Consider the following 25,313-nt stretch of genomic DNA (forward strand, 5'->3'; position numbering starts at 1 on the left):
ATTGCTTTGGTTCAACTGTAGCAATCCTAATGTATATGGGAGATATAGAGAAGCTATTGTATGTAAGTTTTTGTGATTTTTTTTATATTTTTCCTATGTATAAGGAAGGGAAGCAGCTTTAGGGTAGTTGCTGGGAATGCTCACCCAGCAGGTTCCTCATCATTTTCCCTACATTTAAAATGATTCAAACTACATTTTGCTTTTCTATGTCAAAACACACCCTAATAGCTTCCCTTAATCATTCCTTATATTATTAAAATATTTATTTTTTTAATTATATTATATATATGAGAGGGGAGATGAGAGAGAATTGTAAGACATGAGAGAAGAGATGAGAGAGAATCATTTTTTATTTATTTTAATAATCATAAATATTGCAATAGTGAAACCCAAAACATTGGGTTCCACTGTAATAATCATAATGTTTAGGGTTCATTTAAGGATTCTGCAGTGAGATGTTTTTTGCGATTTTTTAGACATATTCCTTAAACTTATGGAATAGACTCCCTTATAAGGAGTTTGTTGGGAATGCTCTAATGCAAGACAGAGCATTACCTCCTGTGATAAAACCTAAACTCTAGGAAGAAAAAAATAAAAAAAAATAAAATCATATGGATGAATAAAGTATTTAACATTTTTTATTTATTTAAAACACTAAAAAATAAAAATAAAAATAAAACCCAAAACCGTGTAAAATAGGCAATAAAAATATGCCAAGGTAGGCCAAAAGAATCAACAAAATCTCGGTCACACATGTACTACAATATAATAAAATATAGGTCACGCCTTCCGAGGTTTCTTGGTGTCTTTCTTTTTGCTTTGTCTCCCTATTAGCATAAAAGTTCGGCATATATTTCTAATCACATGAAACAAAACACCAAAAAAAAAAAAAAAAAAAAAAAAAAACACTAAATTTTAGTAAGAGCCTAAATCAAATCGCCACTAGGCACTAGCTATTCTATCCCACGCGCAGAAATTATATGATAATGAGAGAGAGCATATCAGGCACATAGGGGCATCCTCCCTCGGGCCTCTAACCTCGTTCTCCAGTTGGTCTGAAATTAAAAATCTTTCCTTCATGTGTTTTTTGTTTTCACAAATACGATTATGACCAGCTACCAATAGCATTGTTGACGTCTTTTTTTCTACCGAGAAAAATTCACATATCCTCTTCAAATTATAACTTAATTTATTGTGTTCTTTTCAAACTTTTAATTGAGACAATCTTTCCTCTAATGTCCTCTAACAACGAAAATACCTTTAATAAAATTAAAAATTAAAAAAATACTAAAATATTAGGGTGTGAAAATTTTCTTTTTTAAAAAAATTCTTAAAGAAAAAAAAAATTATTATTATTATTATTTTCAAATTTATTGGAATATTTTGTCTTATTGAACAAAATTATGATCATTTTTATTTGGGTTAAATACTAAAAACCACCTTATGGTTTGGACACTTTATTTTTTACCTCCTAAGTTTTGATTTGTATCACAGGAAGTATATGTAGTTTTGATAAATATCAAATTGGTCATTCTATTCATTGACCGTTAGTTGACTTAACGGAAGTCCACGCTACTGACATGTGAACCAATTAAAATTCAACACCTTGCATAAGTAGTCACGTCATCACACCTAATTAAATTTTTTATTTTAAAAAATATATATTTTTTCAAGAAAAAAAAAATGGGGGGTGGCCTCTTGGCCATTTGAGCCACCCCCTTGGCTCCATGGGGTGGTCGAGCCACCCCCAAATAGCCAAGAGCCACCCCAATTTTTTTTTAAAATAAATATATATTTTAATTTCTTTTTAAAAAATAAAAAATTTAATTAGGTAGCCACATCATCACTGATAACGTGGCTTCTTATACCAGGTGTCGAATTTTAATTGGTCTATATGTCAGTGATATGGACTTCCGTTAAGTTAATTAACGGTCAATGGATGGAATGACCAATTTGGTCTTTATCAAAACCACAAGTACCTCCTGTGATATAAATCAAAACTTAGGGGAGGGAATAAAGTGTCCAAACCCTAAGAAGATTTTTAGTATTTAACCCTTTTTATTTTTTCACTAGCCTTGAAAAGATATTGTCAATTTTTTAGTAGTTTAAATGAGACATTATTCATTGGGTAATAATTTAAAGAGGTATGTAAATTTTTTCCTTTTGTCTTGAGATTCTTATTCGGGATTGTAAAATTGATTATTGTAATAAACCGTGTTATTATTATTATTATTATTTTTGTGTTTGTTTTAATTTCTTGTAATTTTTCTTTGCTTTGCTTTGCTTTAGTCTTAATAGAAGGAAAAAAAATAAAAAAAAAAAGTTCCTTAAAGATAGCTCAGTTGGAGATCACGCTTTATAAAGGAGATGTCATTAATTTGAATTTTTTTTTTTTTTTAGTGAATATGTAAAAAAAGAAAAAAAGAAAAAGAAAAAAGAGAGATAAAGAAAGATGAGGTGTAAAGTTGATATGAGAGTAGGTGGAAGAGTTTGGAAGCATCTATATCCAACAAGGTAGTACGAGTTTACGTGTGATGAGCAATGGCATCAACTTATATTAAATTTGTCCAGCAATTTGTGTGGTTGTGGTCTGTGGGGCGTTGGAGTTCGGTGAAGTTAGGCAGAGGGTCAGGTGGATGTATATACCCCTTTCAATTAATTGCTTTAAATGCCATTTCTAGTTCTTTCTTTTGGAGAGAGATTTGGAGGGACCCATCATGACTATTTCAAATTCAACATTATAAAAAAAAAAAAAAAAAACAAACTCATGGGATTCTCATACGCTCTTTTATTTATATATATATATATATATATATATAAAGACTAATCTAAAGATTTATCAGCACTATCACGTCCAGTGCTGGCAAATGAGTCAATGTATCGAGTTGGGTTGACCCGCAAACTTGATAAAATACACTCCAACACAATTTGTCTAGCTAAACAAGTTAGATTTGTAAACTCGAATGTGACTCACGGATGACCCGACAATCCACTTGACCCATTTAGATTCAAATGTGGCATGTTTAACCTTTTTAATTTAATTCAATACGACCCGTTTAACCAATTTTGACTTGTTTTAATATGTATTATTATATAAAAAAAAAATATATATATAATTTCATAAATGGATTAAGCGAGTTAACTTGTTTATGACTCGAACTCATTTATACCAAATTGAGCATCTCCAGTAGCATTATGTATTTTATCTAGTGAAAAAGTACTACTTTTTACTTTAACTATTATTTTTTCACTACATTTCAACAAATTCTCTATTCCATTCTCTACTTGTTTTAAAATATTATTATTATATTATTGTCAACACTTAATTAAAGGAAAAAACAAACATATATATAGAAATCATTCATAAAAACAAAAATAAATATATATGAGGAACATTCATCTCACATGCAGGTACTAATTCTTAAAATTAATAACATAAATAAATATATGCAATATAACTAATAATTCTTAAGATTGGTGTATTTTGTGTTTGAAATTTTGGGTGAAAAGATTTTGTGTTTGAGAGAGAGACGTAGCATATATGAAGAGGTATTCAGAATAAATAAAAGATGTTGGGTGAAAAGAGCTGAAATAAAGAAACAATAAACAATTCACTGTAGCAATGTAATTATTCTAACTAATGGTAAGCTACTCCGTTAAAGCTAAAAAAAGAGCAATAATAATAATTAAATGTAATTAATATTACTCTTTTAGCTAAGCTGTTTGCGAAGCTTACCAAAAATTACCAACCCTAATCACATCACCCAATTAAAATTAAATAATCTTGTGATTCGCATATGGTGAGAGACATATGGCTTCTTTTAAGTATAGATTCCAAATTCCTTTGGCAAACAGAAATTCACCTAATCCTTCCCCTTTGGCCATTACCAACCAACCCAGATCTGTTTTCAAATTAGGATAACCTCAAAGAACCAAATACGTGGCGCTCTCATCTCATAAACTAAATCTAACAGGCAGCTCAGAAATTCAAAAAAAACAAAACAACTAAATCTAACAGAAAACTGTTCCTCAGATATTATTCTTAATTCCCTCAAAAAGAAAAGAAAAAAAATCTGACAGCTGCCCCCCACTGTCCGTACTTTTTGTTCCCAGTGGTGGGGGTGGATGCCAATGCATTTAAGAAGAGCAGCCTTAATTACTTTAATTAACTACAATTACAACACCTTGTCGGTAGAGTTGTCTACCACTCTACCCTCATTTAAAACGCATTCATTGAGGATTATAAAAAACGGAACCATCTTCGATTTCTTGGTCACAATTTAAAGTTAGTTGCATTTAAAAATATATTTGCAACAAATGTTTTATAGAGTTTATAGTACGTAGTTATATTTAGTTAATATGAGTTTTTTTTTTTTTTTAGTCAATGTAAAATATTGGGATACCTTCACTTAGGACCTTTGAACTACTACGCGTTTTGAAAAGATTCTCAAAATTTTATAAACTCTCGATTTCACTTTCTGAACTTTCAATTTGATGCAATTAACCACGTCAATTTTTGTCGTTAAATCCTAACTGAAACTACTAAAAATACCAAATTACCTTCTCAATTTTTGTTTTTTAATTTTCAATTAAGGGTAAATTTATAATTTTACAAAAGTTTTAAGGGTCTAAAAGAGATTTAATCACTTTAACGTCTAAATACTGATGGAGGGAGATAAATTGCATTATATAATTATACTTTTGAGAATGAAATTAAGAAATTTTTAAATTTGAGGTTCTTTCAAATCGCTAGGTAATTCCTAAGTCATTTGTTAGCATGTAGAATGATTATGATAGTGATGGCAATAATTTACTTTTTCTTTATTAAAAAATAAATATTTAAAAGAACGTAAATGGTGAAAGGGATGATTCAATAGAATTTGTATTGAAAATATAATATCTAAAATAAATAAAAAATAAAAAATGTGTAAATATTTGTTAAATATAACAACTTTAAATTCTTCCTATGAATTCATTTGAAATAGAAAAAATTTGTTAACAATTCGGACAAATATATATATATATATATATAAAAGTATTTGTAGGTTCATCTCCAACAAAAGGGTATAACTGCTGGAACAGCTAGCAATCCGAGAGAAAAATTGCTTGAAGCTTTGAGGCTTACACGACAACTCCGTCCATTTGGTGAAAAAAACACACGCGCTTCCTTTTCATTGGTGGATATTTCTTTGTCGAAACAAAAGAGTTTCACATTTTGGCTGGCACTTTCTCTCATATATATGGTTGCTTCCTTCCACCATTGCTTCTTCTGCAAGTAGCTTCCTCCAATCTTGTATTCATTTGTTGCCAAAAATCACACACACCCATTTGATAGCTATATGCCCAATGCTTTACTTCCTGATCTCTTGTGTATCCTTCATCCTCCTTTCCAAGTCTTTTACTAACAACCCACTTCCTCCATGGGAAGGTGAGATCACTGAGATGAAACTTTTGTCAATTTGGTTTTGGGGGGAGTTATCAAGTTTTCTTGTGTCTTGGATTAAGGAAAGCAGGGTTGCTATTAGTTTTTTCCAAGTTTCTAGATTCATGCCATTGAAGAAGATGAGTCTTAGCTCCAAAGTAGAGAATGTGGTAGAGGAGAAAGACGACACTTCTCTTTTGGATTTGCCTGAGTTGGCTTTGGAATGCATTCTTGGCCGGCTTTCGCCTGCTGGGTTGTGGAGTATGTCAGCAGTTTCTACTTCTTTGAGGGATAGATGCAGAAGTGATCATCTATGGGAGAAACACATAAAGCAGAAATGGGGTAGAGTGATTGGTGATGCTGCTTACCGAGAATGGCAGCAATGGCAGGCTGCAGCCGCAAGAAAAGGTCCAACACTCTTGGATCAAGCCAAGGAAAAAGGGTTTTTTGATTCCCTTTCTGGGCTTTGCCCATTTTCATGGTTTAGACCGAAGTCAGAAAGAATCAACAAGTCAAGGTGTTCTTTACCGGTTGATTCGATCATGGCTTGGTATCTCTCTCTTGAGGGTGGCAAGCTGTGGTTTCCAGCTCAGGTCTTTAATCGTGAGGTAATTAAGTGGCTGCAACAAACTAATCTTCTGCTTCTTTGAATGTTGAACAATTCAATGATGTTTTTTTTCTTCTGCAGAATGGTCATGTTGGGTTTATGCTGTCATGTTATGATGCCCAACTTAGCTATGATTTAAGGACCGACACCTTTCGGGCAAGGTATTATAGGAAGAGAGTCCTTTTGGATTTCTGTTTGTGTGTTTTTATATTTGAGGAAAGAATTTTGGGATTATGTTGACCCTGGAGCTGAAATGGGTGTTTTGTTGCAGATACTCCCCCCACGGGCGGCGGACAACAGAGGAAACTATACAATGGGATAGGATAAGAGCACCCCCAGTTGATACTCCTCCACATGTTCTTCATGTCTCTGATTGTTTGAATGACTTGAAGCCCGGAGATCACATTGAGATCCAGTGGAGAAGAAAAAAAGAATTCCCTTATGGTGTGTTTCTTCTGAACCACCATGCTTCTCTGAATTCTTTTTACCTGAAATTCCAAAACTTGTAGATTGCAATGTAATAACTTGTGCTGAATGTGTTGCAGGTTGGTGGTATGGTGTGGTTGGCCATTTGGAACCATGTGATGGGAATGAGAATCACTGCCACTGTCATCACAGTGGTGAGAAAGATCATCTTAGATTCTGTAGTTGTTATGAAATTTTCTTTTCTGAGTTTGTATATGTTAAAATCTCTTCAATTAATTATTCTAAGTGTTGGGTTTAACTTACTAAGGGAGAGTTTGAGCTCACATGTGAGGGAGAGCATTACTCTTTCCTATAAGCTTAAGCTCTTCATATCAAGTAAACAGCACATTTGTTGGGCGTGATGATCTCGCTCGATCTAGAGTATGCAGAAGACTTTTCCTTTTAAGACTTGTTGAGTCCAAACTCCCTGTGTTCACATATCTCTCACCACACCAGTTTGGAGGCTACAAATACTTCACATGTGTCTCACTCACACCAGTTTGTTTTACTGCAAAAGTGAGAAAAAGAGTGCATATATCATAGCTTCTAGTAAGGGACCTATCCTAATATTGTGACTTCCTTGATTAAATTATATGTTGTTGTTGGTATAGACTCCAATATATGTATATATATATATGCATTCAATGAAATATAATATAGGAAAGATCCAAAGCATGGGTGTGAGTGTCTGGTGCAGATATCTGAAACCCAATATGATAATCAGTGCAGCAGAGAGATCAAACCTTTTTTATTTTGTGTAGGGTACCACCTGTTATTACTGTTTATTTTGCTCTCTTTTTTTTTTAATCATTATTTTGACTTGATCTCCAAACCCTCAATCTAATTTGATTTCTCAAGTGATTGTAGTTTCTGAAAAAGGCAATCTGTTCTTGTGCTCATGTTTCTTTTCAAACCAACAGAAAAGTTGATTTTCCTTTATATGCTCATTTTGGCTTGATTCATGCATATAGAATCCACCACACTGATTCAAATTTATACTCTTTTCTTTTTGTAACATCCATCTTTAGGCACCTCTGCTGTGTGTGCTTTCTTCTGAGCTTTACTCATTTTAATCTGTGGTTATCCTTCAAGCATGGTTATGGTGGCATGATTAGGATCCTTTCCGTTTCTTAATTTTTATTTCCATTTTTGAGAAATGCTACACTTATAATTCCTTACAACTTGCTGACAAGTGTCAGCATGTGATTAGAGTCACGCTAACTACCAAAAATAAAAAATAAAAAATTGTAAGACCCTCTAATCACATGCTGACACGTTCCAACACATTGTAAACAAGTTGTAGGTCTAACATTTTTCTTTAATTTTTGTTTACAAGTTTTCTATTGATGGCAGACGCGGTGATATTGGAGTTCAACCAGTATAATCTTGGCTCCCGATGGAGACGGATGGTCATAGACAGGAAGGATCACCAGGAGGAAGGCAATGAAGTAGATGGCTTTTATGGCGGAATTAGGAAGCTTTACAACAAGGAGGAGATTGCAAAGTGGATGCACCTTTGGCCAACTCAAATCTTGGAATAGCATTCCTCATGACTGCTTTTGTAAATTATTATACAATTATCATATAACTAGGATAACATGGCAATGGAAATCAGCCTTTAGATCAATAAGGACGTGTAAAAAAATAAAATCAAAGGCTAATTTTCACTACCACGTCATTCTAGTTGTATGGTAGTTGTACAATAGTCTACTAAACAACATTTTTCTTTGTAAATAGGCCCCCTCTATAGCTGTGAATAAGGAGAGCTAATATTCATAGGAATCATTCCAAGAGAATGAAGATTAGGTTGATTATTTTTGGTTTTGGCACATAGAGGCCTTGGGATGCAAATATAATGTACTATGTATAATGATATGAATTTTGTAATGAAAAATATTACTCAATAACTCCCTGACTAGCTTTGCTTTCTTTGTGTTTGACATATTTTCAAGGAAATTCAGTACTTTTTGTTTAGATGGAATGTAGGATGCTTCTGTTGTAATGATGTGGAAATTTCAGTGGCTTGCTGATATAAATGACACTTCTTCTGCAATGTAGATCATCTACTAGTAATTAGGTTCTCATTACAGATTTTAGGAACACAAAACTCCCTAATTAACTTTTAGGAACAATAAATTATGCTATTTTTCATAATTTGATTTTAGAACCTAACAATATCCCCAAATCTAATTTAATAAATCTTATTATACCCATAATTTTTTTTTTTTAGAAAGATGTTTAATGTTTATCTCTTTATTAATTCAATTTTTTATTTTCTTATAAATTTTTGCTATATCTCACACAATACAAAGACTTCTAGTATATGTTAACTCAGAATAGATAAAAAAAATAAATAAATAAAAAATAGTTTATGTCAAATCCAATTTTCCACATGAGATGTGAAATAAATGAATATATTATAATATACAAAAAAAAGAAAAAAAGAAAAAAAGAAAGGTAAAAGGTACAAAAGCGAGAAGAAAGAAAAGGAAAGAGAATTCCACAGAGAAAGAAATCAAAGCAAAAAACGAGTTTCTTAAGAAAGTCGTTCTTTAGCTTCGTGTCTCCTCTCTCCTTCACTGAGAAGAAAATGAACGGTGGTCCATCTGGCTTCAGTGCGTACAATAATCTCATATCTTCTTCTAATGTTGCGTTTCGTACCCTTTTCTCTATTCCTCTCTAATTCTCCGAACATTTCTGGGTTTTTGTTTTTTTTGGTGGCACAGACAATGCCCCTGTTACAAGAGCCTTTATCATTGCCTCTGCTCTCTTTACGGTCTTCTTTGGGATCCAAGGCCGTTCTAGTAAACTCGGATTGTCATATCTGGTACTCCTTTTTCATTTGATGTTTCTTTTTTAATTTGTTTTAGTGATTTAATTTGGTTGTCATGTCAATTCTTATCAATTTATTGCTTTTTTTTAAGATGTAATTACAAGTGGGTTTTTTATTTTCTTGCTGTTTCCGTGTTAATTGCTCGAACTGGGGAGTATAAATTATGGATCCTCTTTTGTTGATTAATTTTTGTTGTGTGTACTTAATGATGATCTTTGATTTTTAAAAGTGTACTTTAATCGTAGTTTTGAGTTTGTTTCCAATGTGGGCCATTTTTATCTTTCATCACCTTCATGAGAAATGATTTTAGCTTATGTACTATTGCCTTTTCAGTTGACACCGTAAATTGGTTTTGCGCTTTCCTGTACGAATAGCTAAATTGAGGTTGACTTGCTGTTATGGTTCTTCAACGCATGTTTAATTGTGTTTTGGGCTTGTTTTAATGTGGATTGTAGTTACTTTTTCGTCATCATCATCATCATCATCATCAGAGACCACTTTTAACTGATGTATTGTTGCTTCTGACATGTAATCAGGATGGGGTTTCTAATTTTTTGTGGATAAGCTTGAGTTGAGGTTTTAAATCCTGTTTTTCATTATTACTTGATTTAGGACAAAGGGCTCTTGTACCAGAGTTGATGTAGGACTAAAGTTTTGATACAAAATCTGATGTAGGACAGCAGCACAAGATTCTTTGTATATGCTTAATTAGGATGAAGTTTCGGCAGTGATTCAAAAGATTGAGTTTTGAAGATTTTTAACTTTTAAGGGCTGAAAACAGATCTTCTGGTTGCAGGATTTTTCGCTGGCAGTAGGAATTTGAGGGAATTAGGATTGTTTGGATTAGGGTTTGTGGTGGAAATGGCTTGAAAGATATGTTGGGTTTGGATTTAATTATGGAGTAACAATATGAGTGTATTTGGAGCACAAAATAGGTCAGTAAAGGATGGGATCAGATCTGACTTGAGGATATGAACAGGAAGTGTAATATATCTGATTTTGTGGGTTTTGGAGGCTGGTAAAGGTGGGTTGTGCTAAGGTTTTTTTTTCCTATGGATTTTTAGGGTACCAAGGGTGACAAATCAAAGTATGGTTGCAAGATTTCAAGTTGCTGGAAATTAGGGAAGAGAAAGAAGAAGATAATCTAGGCATTGCATTTAGTTTTCCTAAGCGATAGGCTTGGGGTTTCTTTGGCATCATCCTTAGAAGTTTTAAGGATTGTGAGAGGACTTTGGAGGAGATTAAGTATTTATTTTCAAACACTTTGTATCTTTAGACAACTGCTTTGATTCTCTTTTGGTGATTAGTTATAATGATTTTCTTGCTCTTTTTGCCCCTAGCAGCTAAGTGGCTTCTCTTGTACACTTCCTATGTACCTGGAGGCTCTTACACTTTTAATGATATCCTAATTACTTGTATAAAAACAATGTCAACTATCCAGGTGCTGGGACATGTCACTGTTCACATGACTTGAACCCTTATTAAAATATGCCTTCATAACACTAAGACCTTAATGTTATGAAGTAAGTGCTATATGTTTGACTTTATGGTATAGCAGTAACTGCTATATGTTTGACTTTCTCATTTTTCTTCCCTGACATATTGGAAAGTGACATGTCATGCCTTGAACTTTGACGGGGCTTGTTCAAGGAGAAGATCATGTTTTTTTTCTTTTGCCTCAAGGGGATGACTCCTATACTGCGTTGTTTGGAAATAAAAAAGGACCTGTTTCATGTTGGGATGGAAGTCAATTTGTAGATACACGAATATGCATACTAGACACACACTTCTATACTGGCATAGTTAAAAATATATGCATTCATGATATCTGCCTTGTCACAAGAAACTGGAAAAATTTCTGAACAACTTTGCATTAGTGGATTCCTAGATGTGTAAAGAGATATGTTTAATTCTAAATTACTTAAACTACAGAATCAAGACAGAGAATGTGTGCACCATGGAGCAATTTTTTAATATGAAGTTATAAATTTGCTTTTGTTCATCTCTATGGAACTTTGTACATCTGTCCCCCTTCGCAATTAAGAATTAATGTTTTCTTCCAAGGCTTAGTTTGAAACTACATGAGATACTTTTGCAAGTATTTTATTTTTCATAAAAAGTTTCAGATGTAGAAAAAACTATATTATAGACAATATACGAAATATAATTTACTATAAAATTATCTTTTGATGTTGTAACTCCTTAAGAAATATAATTTAAGTAACCAACTCTAGTTGAGACTAAGTTAGCTGAAGGGGAAAAACGGGGGGGTTATGCTGACTGTTTTACTTGTGAAATCACATTGAATATGCATTTGTAATGGGAAGAGGCATTTCCCAAGATTTACTTTAAAATTATCTTTTGATGTGGTAACTCCCTAAGAAATATAATTTAAGCAAGGGGAAACTTCACTTACCCCCTTGAATTGTCACCCCTTATGCATTGTCCTTCCTAAAGTTCAAAACATCTAAATCTAGTATATCGAACTTTTAATTTTTTTGGTGGATCATGAAGCTTAACATTGTAGTGTGGAATGTGAGAGGGTTGAATGCCCTCAAAAAAAGGTTACACATTAGGGGTCTCTTGAAAGAATGGAAAGTAGATATAGTGTGTTTGATTGAGACTAAGATGGAGGCTATTTCCCGTAAGGTGATTCATAGTCTTTGGGGAGGTCAACATGTGGGGTGGAAGTACAAAGGTTCAAATGGTTTGTCGGGGGGGGGATGTTAATGATGTGGGATAGGAGGGTAGTGGAGTGCAAGGAGGAGTGTGTGGGACATTTCACTTTGGCTTGCTCTTTTCAAAATGTGGAGGACAATTGGGTTTGGGTGTTTGGGGGGGTGTATGGGCCGAATGAGGAAGGGGAGAGAAGGGCACTTTGGGAAGAGTTGGCTAGATTGATGCGTGTGTGGGAGGTTCCTTGGTGTTTGGGCGGGGATTTTAATATTGTACGGTTTCCTAGTGAGCGTTCTAGTGCTTCTTATTATTCTTCGGGCATGATGGACTTCTCGGATTTCATTTCAGAGAACAATTTGGTGGATATTCCGATGATGGGGGGTCAATACTTGGTCTAATAATCAAGATAATGAGAGTTGGTCGAGGATTGACCGGTTCTTGCTTTCCTCGGAGTGGGAAGATCACTACCCATCAGTGTCACAAAGAAGACTTCAACGCCTGCTCTCCGATCACTTCCCTTTATTACTAGACTGTGGGACTCCTTCTGGAGGTAACAAGTGTTTTAAATTTGAAAATATGTGGCTTAAAGCAGAGGGTTTTGTTGACAAGGTTTCTTCTTGGTAGGGGTCGTATTTGTTTGAGGGTTTACCTAGTTATGTGCTTGCTAATAAATTGAAATCCCTTAAAGTGGATTTGAAAAAATGGAATGAGGAGGTGTTTGGGGATATTGGGAGGAAGAAGGAGCTGTTGGGAGGTATTAAGGAGTTGGATGAGTTGGCAGAGTCGAGAGGCTTAGATCAGGAGGAGAAGATTTGGAAGGTGGACTTGTTGAAAGATTTGGAGAATACCTTGTTGTGTGAAGAAATTCATTGGCATAAAAAATCGAGAGCTTTGTGGCTCAAGGAGGGGGATCGAAATACTCGTTTCTTCCACAAGATGGCTAATTCTCATCAAAGGTGCAATCGTGTGGAGGTGCTTCGTATTAATGGCGAATTATCCGGGGATCCAGCTGAGGTAAAAGATCACATAGTGCAGTATTACCAAGGCTTATACTCGGAACAAAGCACTTGGCGCCCTAGAATGGATAACCAGCGTTTTTTGTCCGTTGATGAGGAGGATAATAGGTGGTTAGAAAGAGATTTTGAGGAAAAGGAGGTTTGGGAGGTGGTAAAAGGCATGGATGGTGATAAGGCCCCGGGTCCAGATGGCTTTTCCATGGCTTTTTTTCAAGCTTGTTGGGGTGTTGTTAAACAAGATGTTATGGCGGTTTTCGCTGAGTTCCATCGTAGACGTCAATTGGTGAAGAGCTTGAATACAACTTTTATTTCCTTGATTCCGAAAAAGGCGGATGCGGTGGAGATGAAGGACTTTCGGCCCATTAGCTTGGTGGGAGGGGTGTATAAAATTGTGTCTAAGGTTCTTGCCAATAGGATGAATCTGTTTTGGGTAAGGTCATTTCCTATTCTCAAAATGCTTTTATTGGGGGTCGGCAAATCCTAGATTCCGTTCTCATTGCAAATGAATGCGTGGATAGTTGCATGAAATCAGAGATGCCAGGTGTTCTTTGTAAATTGGACTTGGAAAAGGCCTATGACCATATAAATTGGGATTTTGTTTTGTATTTGCTGCATAGGTGTGGTTTTGGCGAGAGGTGGAGGGCTTGGATAGAGTGGTGTATTAAGTCGGTAAGATTCTCCATTCTTCTGAATGGTTCTCCCGGAAGGCTTCTTTAACAGCTCGAGGGGAATTAAGCAAGGGGATTCTCTCTCTCTGTTATTGTTTGTGCTTGTTATGGAGGTTTTAAGTAAGATGGTGAATGTGACGGTAGACCAAGGCCTTTTGACTGGTTTCTCGGTGGGAAATAGGCTCTTATTGGAGTTGATGGTCTCTCACTCTTTATTTGCTGATGATACTTTGATTTTTTGTGAAGCTTCTATCGAGCAAATCCAGTATGTACGTCTCATTCTTTTATGTTTTGAAGCTGTTTCGGGTTTGAGAGTAAATCTAGGAAAGTCAAAGATTGTGGCCATTGGTGAGGTGGAGAACATTGGGGTATTAGCTAATATCCTTGGGTGTAGTGGAGTTGCCTATGAAATATTTGGGTCTCCCCCTTGGGGCACCTTACAAGGATACGGTTATGTGGAATGATGTGATTGAAAAGATGGAGCGTCAGATGGCAGGTTGGAAGAGAATGTATCTCTCTAAAGGAGGTCGTCTAACTCTCATTAAGAGCACTTTGGCTAATCTTCCGACTTACTTTTTGTCTCTATTTCCGATTCCTATAAGTGTAGCTAAAAGGCTTGAGAAAGTCCAAAGAGATTTCTTGTGGGGAGGAATGGCAGATGAGCCTAAGCTGCATCTTGTAAGCTGGAACCAAGTCTGTCGTCCCCTACGCTATGGTGGTCTTGGCGTTCAGAAGCTGCACCAGTTTAATCAAGCTCTTTTGGGGAAATGGCTTTGGAGATTTGCGAATGAGAGCGAGGCTCTTTGGTGTAAGGTTATCAAAGCTAAGTATGAAGTCCAGGAAGGTGGGTGGTGCACGAAGGAGGTTTCGGGTTCTCATGGTGTGGGCCTATGGAAGCACATTCGTCAAGGTTGGAATTTTTTTGCCAAAGGTATTCGGTTTGAGGTGGGGGAGGGTTCGAAAGTTCGTTTCTGGCATGATATTTGGTGTGGGGATAATTCTTTGAAGCAAGCCTTCCCTTCCTTATTCAGTATCGCTAGACACAAAGAAGCTTGGGTGAAGGATAATTTTACTTGGAGGAATGGGGTGGTTGAGTGGAATGTCATTTTTGTTCAGCCCGTACAAGATTGGGAGATGGATTTGGTTTCTCCTTTTTTTGATTGGTTGTATTCTTGCAAGATTTCCATAGGCTTTGTAGATCGTATTTGCTGGTCTTCGTCCAAGAACGGTAAGTTTGAGGTTAAGTCGCTCTACAAGGCCTTGTTCCATTCCAATCAAGAGGTGTTTCCTTGGAAGAGCATCTGGCGTACTAAGGCGCCTCTACTAGTGGCATTTTTCGGGTGGATTGCGGCTCTAGGCAAAATTGACTCATGATACTCTGTGTAAAAGGAACATAGTGGTAGTGGAGTGGTGTTGTATGTGCAAGAAGACCGGAGAGACAGTCGATCTTCTTCTCCACTGTGAGCTCGCAAGTGCTCTTTGGCATACGATTTTTAATCAGTTTGGGTTGCATTGGGTCATGCCTTGCAGGGTGAGGGACTTGTTCGATAGCTGGTGGGCGGGAGGACAATCCCGAAGCGCGGTTGTGTGGAAGATGATCCCTCTGTGTCTTATGTGGTGTATATGGAACGAAAGAAATGCTAGATGTTTTGAAAATTCCACTAGGACTATAGAGGAATTGACTCATTTTTTCTTCTTTACTCTTTACTCTTGGATGGCCGCTTGGCTAGTTCCATTAGTGATTAGTTTTTCTAATTTTTTCTTTCATTGCTCTCCCTCTTAGGCCCCCTTTGTTTATACTTTCCGTATACGTGGGTTGCGCCCCTTTGCGATTTTTATATTATATCATTTACTTATCAAAATATATATATTTTTTTTCGATGTCCCCTCTCCATTGGGATTTTCTGTTAAATCCCAACAAAATTCCCAAAATACCCCCTTATTTTTTTTAGAAAAAATATTTTTTTATTTTTTTATTTTTTGCAAAGATTGAGGCGGGTATTTTTGCAAATACCGTTAAATTTGGACCAACACTTTAATCTTTGCAATTTTTTTTTCCTAAAACAAATGGGGGTATTTTGGAAAAAGTTAACGGAGGGATGAGATTGCAAATAATTGAAAGATGGATATACTAAATTGAGAGAAATTGAACTTTAGGGGGACATTGCAAAAATAATGACAATTCAGGGGGGTTAAAGTGAAGTTTCCCTTTTAAGTAACCAACTCTAGTTGAGACTAAGTTAGCTGAAGAGGAAAACGGGGTTATGCTGCCTGTTTTGCTTGTGAATCACATTGAATATGCATTTGCAGGAGGACTGTATGTTAATGTTCATAACCTTAAAGTCAGATATGCTTAAATTTTTTTTTCTGTCCTCTTGAAAGGTTACTATGAATTTATGTGATCATTTATGTTTATGTCAGGATATTTTCGGAAAGCTTCGGCTTTGGAAGTTAATTGGATCAGTTTTTGCCTTTTCATCCACACCAGAATTGATGTTTGGACTCTACCTGCTGTACTACTTCAGGGTCTTTGAGAGACAGATAGGTTCCAATAAGTACTCGGTGAGCAATCATCTAGTTTGAACTACTGATGAGTTCGACTTCTATGTCTTATCCACACACTAATATATCATAAGTATCTTGTGCTTAATCAAAGCCATAGGATAGATGAAGTAGATACTGAATTATGACTATCATGCAAATTTCCAAGGATGTATGCAAGTGACAAAAAAATTAAAAAGCATCTTTGTGAAGCTCACTGAGTGTCATCTTATCGTTTTTCTTGTGCCTGCCCAAGAGGCCTTAGAAACTTGTAGTATAAGCATTCTGTTGGGCAATGCGAGTCAATATCACTACATTTTGTATCTCCCTACAAACATGCCTTAAAAAGGTTATCATTTTTTTCCCTGGGGTTAGTGCTTTATTTATGTTGCTTTAAAGCATTTGGTATGGCGCCAGTTACCTAAAAGTTACATGAGGTGACTGGGAAAGAGTGAGTGTTTTGACTGTTTCAGGTGTCAGATCGACTCATGACATCAAAACCGTCCTTAGATTTAATTAAAGAAAATATACAAAGATAGAAGCGTGCGACAAAGATTTGTTTATGAGAAGTGTTTCTTCTAGTTACTCTCAATTACAACCCCCATTGAGGGAATTTCATATTTGAAAATAATAGACTGAATAGTTCTACACTCCCATAACACATGGAATGTATGAAATGGTATGGTTAACCTTCCGTCTGCAAAAAGCCGCACATAACAGACAATATGGAAAAGCGGTTTAAATTATGTTGTCAGATGTAAATATTTTCACAATCCTTGATTAGGGCAATTGTTTTTCATAAAATAGAGATTGGAATTATGAAGTTTTATGCCTTGAATCAACATATACATTAAAGTTAGAGAAAATATTTAAAAGGGTGAAAGACTCTTTCTCTGGGAAAAAAAGAGCTATCAACTTGCTTTATTTGGTTGGATGGCTGGGACTTCAGACAGTGACTAGCCTTCTGTTAGTGGCAGCAACTGGTTGAGGGCAAAAACCTAACCATGCTTGAAATGAACTGAATGGAAAAGGTTCCCAATCTAAATTCAACTGGTGCACTTTTCAAATTTGTGGCGAATTAAGATGATCTAGTGATTTGTCATTCTTGATTTGGTGTTCAAATTGTTGACTGTGTTGTCGCCAACACTGTTGTTAAAAACTCATCCCGACTCTTTCTGAGTTGACTTGCCCTAACTCTTTATGGCTCAGCGCATGTATGGACACTGTTCTGTTAGTTGTTTGGTGGGGATCCCTAACATGATTTATTTTTTCTTTTGAGAATTTATACTTGCAGCCTACCTTAGGCTTTCCTTCACAGGGATTGGGGCACACAAAAGATGAGTGAGCTTAACATGACAGGACTAGCATTGTTTGTTACACTGTACTTAGAGATTCTATGCCTTTTTTAAAAAAATGATTTTTTTTTTTTTTTTTTTTTTTCTTCTAGTGGGTTGTATTCCTATAATCTAAGAATTTGGTAAATAATACCAAGTATATATGGATGCTTGTTTTATTGATTAATCGTATTCAAGTGTTCTCTGATATATGATATTTCTTAATTTGGTTAGTAATATCCTGTTGATTCTTGTATACTTGTTATTTGTTAACACATTTACCAAGTATATATGGATGCTTGTTTTATTGATTAATCGTATTCAAGTGTTCTTTGTTATATGGTATTTCTTAATTTGGTTAGTAATATCCTATCGATTCTTGTGTACTTGTTATTGTTAACCCTTCTACCAATCGGTTATCAAACACCGGGGAAAAAAGAGGAAAAAAAAAAAAAGTACAGCATAAAAAAACAGAAATTAATTCTTCTGCACTTTGATATATTGATTTTTTTTCCCTCCTTTTGATTTTAAAGTTTGTCTGCCCCATTATGCAGGTCTTTATCTTGTTCTCTGTAATAGTTTCATTACTCTTTGAGTTCCTTGCTTTAGCGCTACTGAAAGGTATGCATTGCTCCAAATTATGCTTTTCTAATTTATCTGTTTCATAAATCTCTTTTGTCGCTTTATTTTATTTTATTTTATTTTTTATTTTTTGATAAGTAAACAGATTTAAAAATTGGGAGAAAATAAAATAAAGTTGATATCTTTTTTTTGTTGCTTTATATCTTCTAGTTCACATTTTTGTTTTTATGTAGCCTTGTAGTTTGTATCCACTCAAATAGAGATTTAAGAAAACAAGCCCATAGATCCGAGCTCATTCTCTCTTGATCATTGAAGCTTTGAGCATTTCTTTCTCTTCAAATGTACCACATTAAAAAGAAGGGAATTGTGTTCCAAACAATATTGATATCATTCCCGCCTACCCTTCTATTCCAACACACCGAAAGATCCATTACCCATCTAGGCATAACTCACTTTAGCCCAAACATCTGAAATACCATGATCACAGCTTGCGACATCACAATGAAGAAGAAAATGTTTGTGGTTTCCCCACTCTTGTTACACATCTAATACCAATTTATAACTATGATGTGATACTTGCGAAGATTATCCGAAGTGAGAATTATCTCAAGGGAAGCTGTCCAAGTAAAGAAAGTCAATCTCAAAGGAGCCTTGGTCCAAACGCTCTTCCAAGGGAAAGGGGAGTCACCATTAGGAACCTTGTAAAAGGATTTGACCTAAAAAGGTCTTCTTTTTTAGGGCATCCAACAAAGCCTATCATTGACCTCCCAGCTCACCCTAGCGAAATACAAAACATTTAAGAAAGAGGAGACGGAGTCCACCTCCTAATCATGCATCAACGTGGTGAAGTTAATGTTTCAATGAATCATGTCATTGCTAACACTCTTAAGGTCAACAACCATTGCATCCCTATTCCTTGCAATGCAAAATAACTATGGAAAAGATTCCTTCAAAGGACGATCTCCACACTATAAGTCATGCCAAAACCTGGTACAAGAGCCATCACCTTCCTCCACACTATTAAAACCAGAGAAAACATTCCACCCCCTCTTAATGTGTTTCGAAAGATTCACCCCATCAGCTCCAGTGACTCCCTTTGTACTTCATCCACCCCCCAAACTCCCATACTTCTTATCCACAATCTGACACCAAAAAGCCTCTCTCTCCACAACAAACCTCAATAACCACTTACTCTAGAGCTTGATTGAAAGTAGTCCACTTCTTGATCACTACCCCTCCAAGCTGAATAGGAGTACAAACCTTCTTCCAATTAACAAGATGAAATTTAGGCTCATTATTCAAACCACCCCACAAAAAATCCCTCTACAATTTTTCTAACCAATTAGCAATGCCAATGGGGATAGGGGAGAGGGAAAGCAAATAGGTGGGAAGGTTGGAAAGAGTACTCTTAATCAACGTTACTCGACCACCCTTAGATAAGTAAAGTCTTTTCCATCCAGCTAAGCAGAGTTGGATGTAATTTCTTTCTTATTTGTACTTCTATATTATATTTTGGCTATGACTAGATTCATGGCTTGATAGGGACTTACTTCCTAAGTCTAGTATAAACTCTCATATTGTTAATCATGGCTTAAAAAGGAAATTAACAATGTTGTGTGGCTATCAATTTCCTACAAAACAAAATGTTGTGTTGCCAGGTTGATTTTTCATTTTATTAAATTATTGGGTTGTATTATGAATAACTTACTCATTGCCCCCATTGGGGGAAAATTCTGATTCTGCCCTTGCTGGTGGATAGAGTTTACTCTCATTTATATCTGGGATTCCTGGAAAAGGATTGTGCATAGTTTAAGTACTTTTTTTGTACTCACCCTATTTCTTCTCATGATTTCCTGCATTTTCTTCTTCTTTTTCTCAAATACTATGGTCAGTAGAAGGTTATGAATTCTGCAGTTATAGGCTTCATGTTAAAGTAACTTGTATTTATTTTTGGCAGATCCTGCGGTCAACCAGGTCACATCTGGACCTTACGGTCTTATATTTGCTTCATTTATCCCATTTTTCTTTGATATTCCAGTATCAACATGGTTCCGTGTATTCGGTGTGCGCTTCTCTGATAAGTCTTTCATATATCTAGCTGGTCTTCAGGTAAAAAGTGAATGTGGTTTATACGTACTGTTTATGGTGCAAGCTAGACCAAATGTGTAGTTCTTTTACCATATTTTGCCTCCCCATCTCCCTTCAGCCACTAAAATCTAATTTTAGTTTCTGTCTTGCAGCTTCTTTTATCATCTTGGAAAAGATCTATCTTACCAGGGATATGTGGCATTCTAGCTGGTTCCTTGTATCGTTTGAATATCTTTCATATCCGCAAGGCAAAGGTCATTTATCAGTGTCACCATGGGAAAGAAAGATGTTTTATTCTTTTTCCTTTCTGCCATAATATTCAACATGCTTAGATGATAACTTGGTATTCTGTTCAAATATTTCATAAATGCTTGTTACAGCTGTGAGCTTCCTACAAGACACATTAGTGAAGCTTACATCTTGAGAGTGAATTATGGGTGTGAAATTATATGTAGTGACTTAATTGGAACTTTCTTCCTACGCATGGACACATTCCACTCACAATAGTGCTAGACGTATAAAATTTTTATTCCCTTCCTCTGAAACTGTTTCTTACATCTTTAAATAGAGAATCTTTCAAATTGTTTATGAGGTTCTCTTATTTGCATATGTGGCAATTGCTTCTGCTCAGGTTGAAGTTGATTAAAGTAATATGTGATTGTGTATGTTTTTTCTTATGTTACAGTTCCCTGAGTTTGTTACTTCATTCTTTTCACGGCTTTCTTGGCCAACCATGGGTAGTCCGCCTTCAGCACCAACTAGGAATATTGTAGGAAATGCGCCATCCTATGCAGGTCGCCGAGTGGAGGCAAGTGTTTTGCTTAATGCTTTTAATCAAGTCTTTAATTTGCTTAGAACATATTTTTACATAGAGTTGTAATTGAAATAGCTCAAATTAACACCGTACAGAGTCATTTACCTTATGTGTTGGTTTTAAAACCGTGAACCAAGAATGATGCCGGGGATATTCATTTGTATAGATCCTAATATATGCTTTTAACTCATTTTACATATAGGGGCCTCCGTATTCCCTAGGCATTCCATTTTATGTGGACATTGTTGAAATTGAATGAAATCATTGTACTACTTTTCATACCCACTGGTTGTTGATTATATATGCAATAAACTAGGGGCTAAGCTCGTCAGTCTGATTTTTATTTTCTTTGCATATCTTTTGGAAGTTTTAGAATATCATTTTGCTAGCAATTATATCAATTTTTTCTGATGTCGATTGCATTTAATACCTAAAATCAACTTAATGGAGAAAAGTTTTAGATTTTAACTACCCATGATTCAGCATGCAGGTTTTTGGTTTTAAGAGTCTTAAACATTGGTTGAAGACCACATTTTTTTTCTTTTTCTTTTGATAAGTAATGCATGTCCAATTAGAATTGTAACGTTCCTTTTTCTTTCTTCTTACGGGTGCATTCATCAAGCATTAAGTACAATTAAAAAGATAATTTTTTCTTCCATGCGCTTCCTTCAAGCATTTTTTTTGTAAGTAAATCAATCTCATAGTCATTAGAAAGCGCAGAGGAGCGCAATCTAAATATATAAGAAGCATACAGAGAGACTCCTAATTAGGGAGAAAAAGAACACAAGTCCATAAATTCAGTAAAACTAAAAAAGCAAGGACTACTATATTTTTTTTTTTTGATAAGTAAGCAAGGACTATTATATAGCACCATCCAAGCATAAAGAGGTTTGAACATAATGGCTTTTAACTCAATACCAAACTCTCACAATCTTCGAAGCTCCTCGTGCTCCTCGTGTCTGCTTTCTCCAAATGCACCACATTAAGCACAAAGGAGCCATCCTCCAAGCTTCAAAAATGAAACGGCTTCCTAGCTGGCTTCTCCAACCAACCAACAACTCCACCACCGTTCTAAGCATGACCCACTCTACACCAAAAAGATGTAATATCAAAACCCACAATTCTCTAGTCACTTCACAGTAGAGAAGATCTATGGTTTTCCCGCTTCTCTTGCATATGCAGCACCAATCTACTATTATAACATGCCTCTTTCTTAGGTTTTCCAAAGTTAAAATCTTCTTTCCTAGCGCCGTCGTCCACACAAAGAACTATACTCTCGAAGGAGCCTTATTTCTCCAAATGCTCTTCCAAAGAAATGGGGAGCCAGTGGGAGTGCAAAGTGCATGAGAAAAGGATCAGACTTCAAACGTCCACCTTTTGGGACGAATTCAACAGCTTTTATTCTTGCCACCTTGTCTCAACCTGAGAGTACAAAAGATCAAAGAATGAAGTAACCATGCCCACCTCCCAATCATACACTGGTCTGATAAAGGACATATTCAATTGAAGATTGCAGTTAGAAAATTGCACATAATTTGCCACCCTAGCTTCCTTACAATGAGCAATACTAAACAATTCCGAAAAAGCTGCTTTTAGGGGATGATCCCCGCACCACAAATCATGTTAAAACCTGATCTTAGACTCGTCTCCCACCGAATATTTGACAAATCTAGAGAAAAAATCCCCACTCCCTCCTAATGTTTTCCCACACCCCCACTTTGAAGGGCACCACTGGAACACCATCCTCTCCTCATGCTATTATATTTGGTTTCCACCACTGATCTCCACAAAACCGAGCATTTTGCCATAACTATTTCCCCAAGAGAGCTCGGTTAAACTGAATAGGATTTCCGACTCCCAAACCATCAAAGCAAATCAGAGAACAAAGACCAACGACTAGATAGAATTTGAACTCGTCACCAACTCTATTCAACAATAGATCCCTTTGAAATTTCTCAATCTAGTTAGCATAACTTACGGGGATGGGAAAAAGGGACATATAATAAGTAGGTAGATTGGAAAGAGTGTGTTTAAACAGTGTCAGTCTACTACTCTTGGACAAATAAAGCCTCTTCCAATCAACTAAATGATGTTCTATTTTTCCAACAATACCAAACCGTATTGATTTAGCCTTGTACAAAGCTCCCCAAAGAGGACACCCTACAACCAAGCTTACAAACTAACCTCCGACATCATCCACATCACTAGTAAGGACTAACTGTGATTTAGATAAGTCAATCTTCAACCCCAAGACAACTTCAAAACATAAGAAGAGACAACGCATGATGACAAGAATGATTAGGATTTGCCCCACAAAAGATCAAGGTATTATCCGCAAACAAAAGATGAGAAGGAGCTCGTTATTTTTATTTTTCCTCGATCCTATTGAGAAACTTGATAAGGGCCCCCAATCCACTGTGCGGACAACATTCTACTCAAACCCTCCATGACAACCACAAACAGCAGAGGAGATAAAGGATCTACCTGTCTTAGGCCACAGAAACTATTAAAGAATCCAAAATGGATCCATTAATCAGAACGGAGAAATGTACCATAGAACTATAGTAAGCTATCCAAGCTCTTCATTTCTTCCCCAAAGTCACATATCCTCAACAGATACAACAGGAAACCTCAATTAACATGATCATAGGTCTTTTCTAGGTCCAATTTACGGAGCACACCAGGTTCACCTCATCTAATTTGGCTATCAAGACATTCATTAGCTACAATAGCTTAACCTACAATCTGTCTCCCCCTGATGAATGCATTTTGACTAACAGGATGGAAGTCCTTAATATCCTCAGCCTTAGCTTTCTTGGGGATAAGGGAAATAAAAGTTGCATTGAAGCTCTTTTCAAACTTCCCTTGAGAATGAAACTCCTTGAAAACATTCATGATATCCTATTTAAGGACCTCCCTTGAAGATGAAAGTCCTGGAAAACATTCATTGCTTCATCCATTTAAAGTCTAAATTATAGGGCAATGGTTGGGAGTGTCATATAGACCGGCCAAGTTTCAAATAACCTACGGTTGGCTATTGCAAGTGACAACCAACCCAATGTTAGTTCTAAGGTGCCAGTGAAAGACTATGCTCTGTCTGTAAGTAAGAGACTGCATATTATGACAGTTTGTGGTTTGATCTGTTAGAAGGGAAGCCAAGTTGATGCAACACATTGACACGTATCCCTGTACCTTGAATGTTTGACCAAAACTTTTTTATTTTATTTTTATGAATGGATAAATTGACCAAAACTGGAACTTCGTGTTGGGTTTTTTTTTTTTTTTTGATAAGTAATGTTTATATATCAAAAGCGTAGAGGGGCACAACCCTAGTACACAGGGAGTATACAAGAGAAACGTCTAAATAGAAGAAGAGAAAAGAACAAGGAAATCATCTTTCCTTTGTTCTGGGTTTTTATCATATCTTTAAAATTATATAGTATCTTAGAATTCTTCAAAGCCCTGGCTAAATAACCATAGGACTCTAAGTAAACCTTACGATGTTGGAGATGTAGATTGTCATTAGGCAAGAAGTTTGTGAAGCGTAATGAGCAAATATCAATATGAACTATAGTTTATTAGCCCTTGGGGCGCCTACGCTTTTAATGATATTTTGATTATTTATCAAAAAAAAAAAACTATAGTTTATTAGCCAATACTCATATGGTCATGTATAGTATTTCTAAAAGCCTAAACAACTTAGCTTATACAAGACGGGTAGGAAGCCCCTGGTCATGTTTAGAAGTTATTAGAGGACAATATCTAAACTTTAAGGTGATTTTTTTGGTCAACTCATCTGATTGCTTCTTGTTTGCATATTTTTCTCTTGAAACTGATGTGTAAAATATAAGCTACATTTATGTGAAAGTTCTTTCGTACTACAATTATTTCTCTAGAGGATTTTATTTTCTCCTATGGTTACAGAGAAACTACCCTTCTCCCATGCCATCATCCGTAGAGCCATCAGAGGACTCTATTGCTACACTGGTTTCCATGGGCTTTGACAGGAACTCCGCCCGACAGGCACTTGTGCAGGCTAGAAATGACGTCAACGTGGCCACAAACATGCTTCTCGAAGCGCAGGCTCACTAATTCATCGACATTGTTCTGTGAAATGAAACTGATTGTTTCTAATTCGGAGACAGAATCCTTATTCAATTCAGACATGCTGGTCAAACAAATTTTCCCTATCTGGTGACCGGATTGATATATGCTTAGAGAAGCCCGGTCAAGGTATTCACAGAATCTTTCTTAAGGGTTCTCTTTT

General features: G+C 35.8%; 2 protein-coding genes across 2 annotated transcripts; both read left to right on the forward strand.

Annotated features, from left to right (window-relative positions):
• The first annotated feature begins 5,124 nt into the window (after positions 1 to 5,124).
• On the forward strand, positions 5,125 to 8,423 carry LOC132161910 (F-box protein At2g32560-like). The gene is made up of 5 exons (XM_059572130.1): positions 5,125 to 6,030; positions 6,111 to 6,190; positions 6,301 to 6,473; positions 6,575 to 6,649; positions 7,848 to 8,423. Exons 1-5 carry the CDS (start codon positions 5,347 to 5,349, stop codon positions 8,033 to 8,035), a joined length of 1,200 nt encoding a protein of 399 aa, XP_059428113.1. The 5' UTR covers positions 5,125 to 5,346; the 3' UTR covers positions 8,036 to 8,423.
• Positions 8,424 to 8,978: 555 nt separating this feature from the next.
• On the forward strand, positions 8,979 to 25,301 carry LOC132162063 (rhomboid-like protein 20). The gene is made up of 8 exons (XM_059572308.1): positions 8,979 to 9,109; positions 9,221 to 9,321; positions 16,109 to 16,249; positions 18,117 to 18,183; positions 20,102 to 20,253; positions 20,385 to 20,486; positions 20,918 to 21,040; positions 24,971 to 25,301. Exons 1-8 carry the CDS (start codon positions 9,085 to 9,087, stop codon positions 25,136 to 25,138), a joined length of 879 nt encoding a protein of 292 aa, XP_059428291.1. The 5' UTR covers positions 8,979 to 9,084; the 3' UTR covers positions 25,139 to 25,301.
• The last annotated feature ends 12 nt before the right edge of the window (positions 25,302 to 25,313 follow it).

Source organism: Corylus avellana, chromosome ca9 (assembly GCF_901000735.1).
Source record: "Corylus avellana chromosome ca9, CavTom2PMs-1.0".
NCBI classification, from domain to species: domain Eukaryota; kingdom Viridiplantae; phylum Streptophyta; class Magnoliopsida; order Fagales; family Betulaceae; genus Corylus; species Corylus avellana.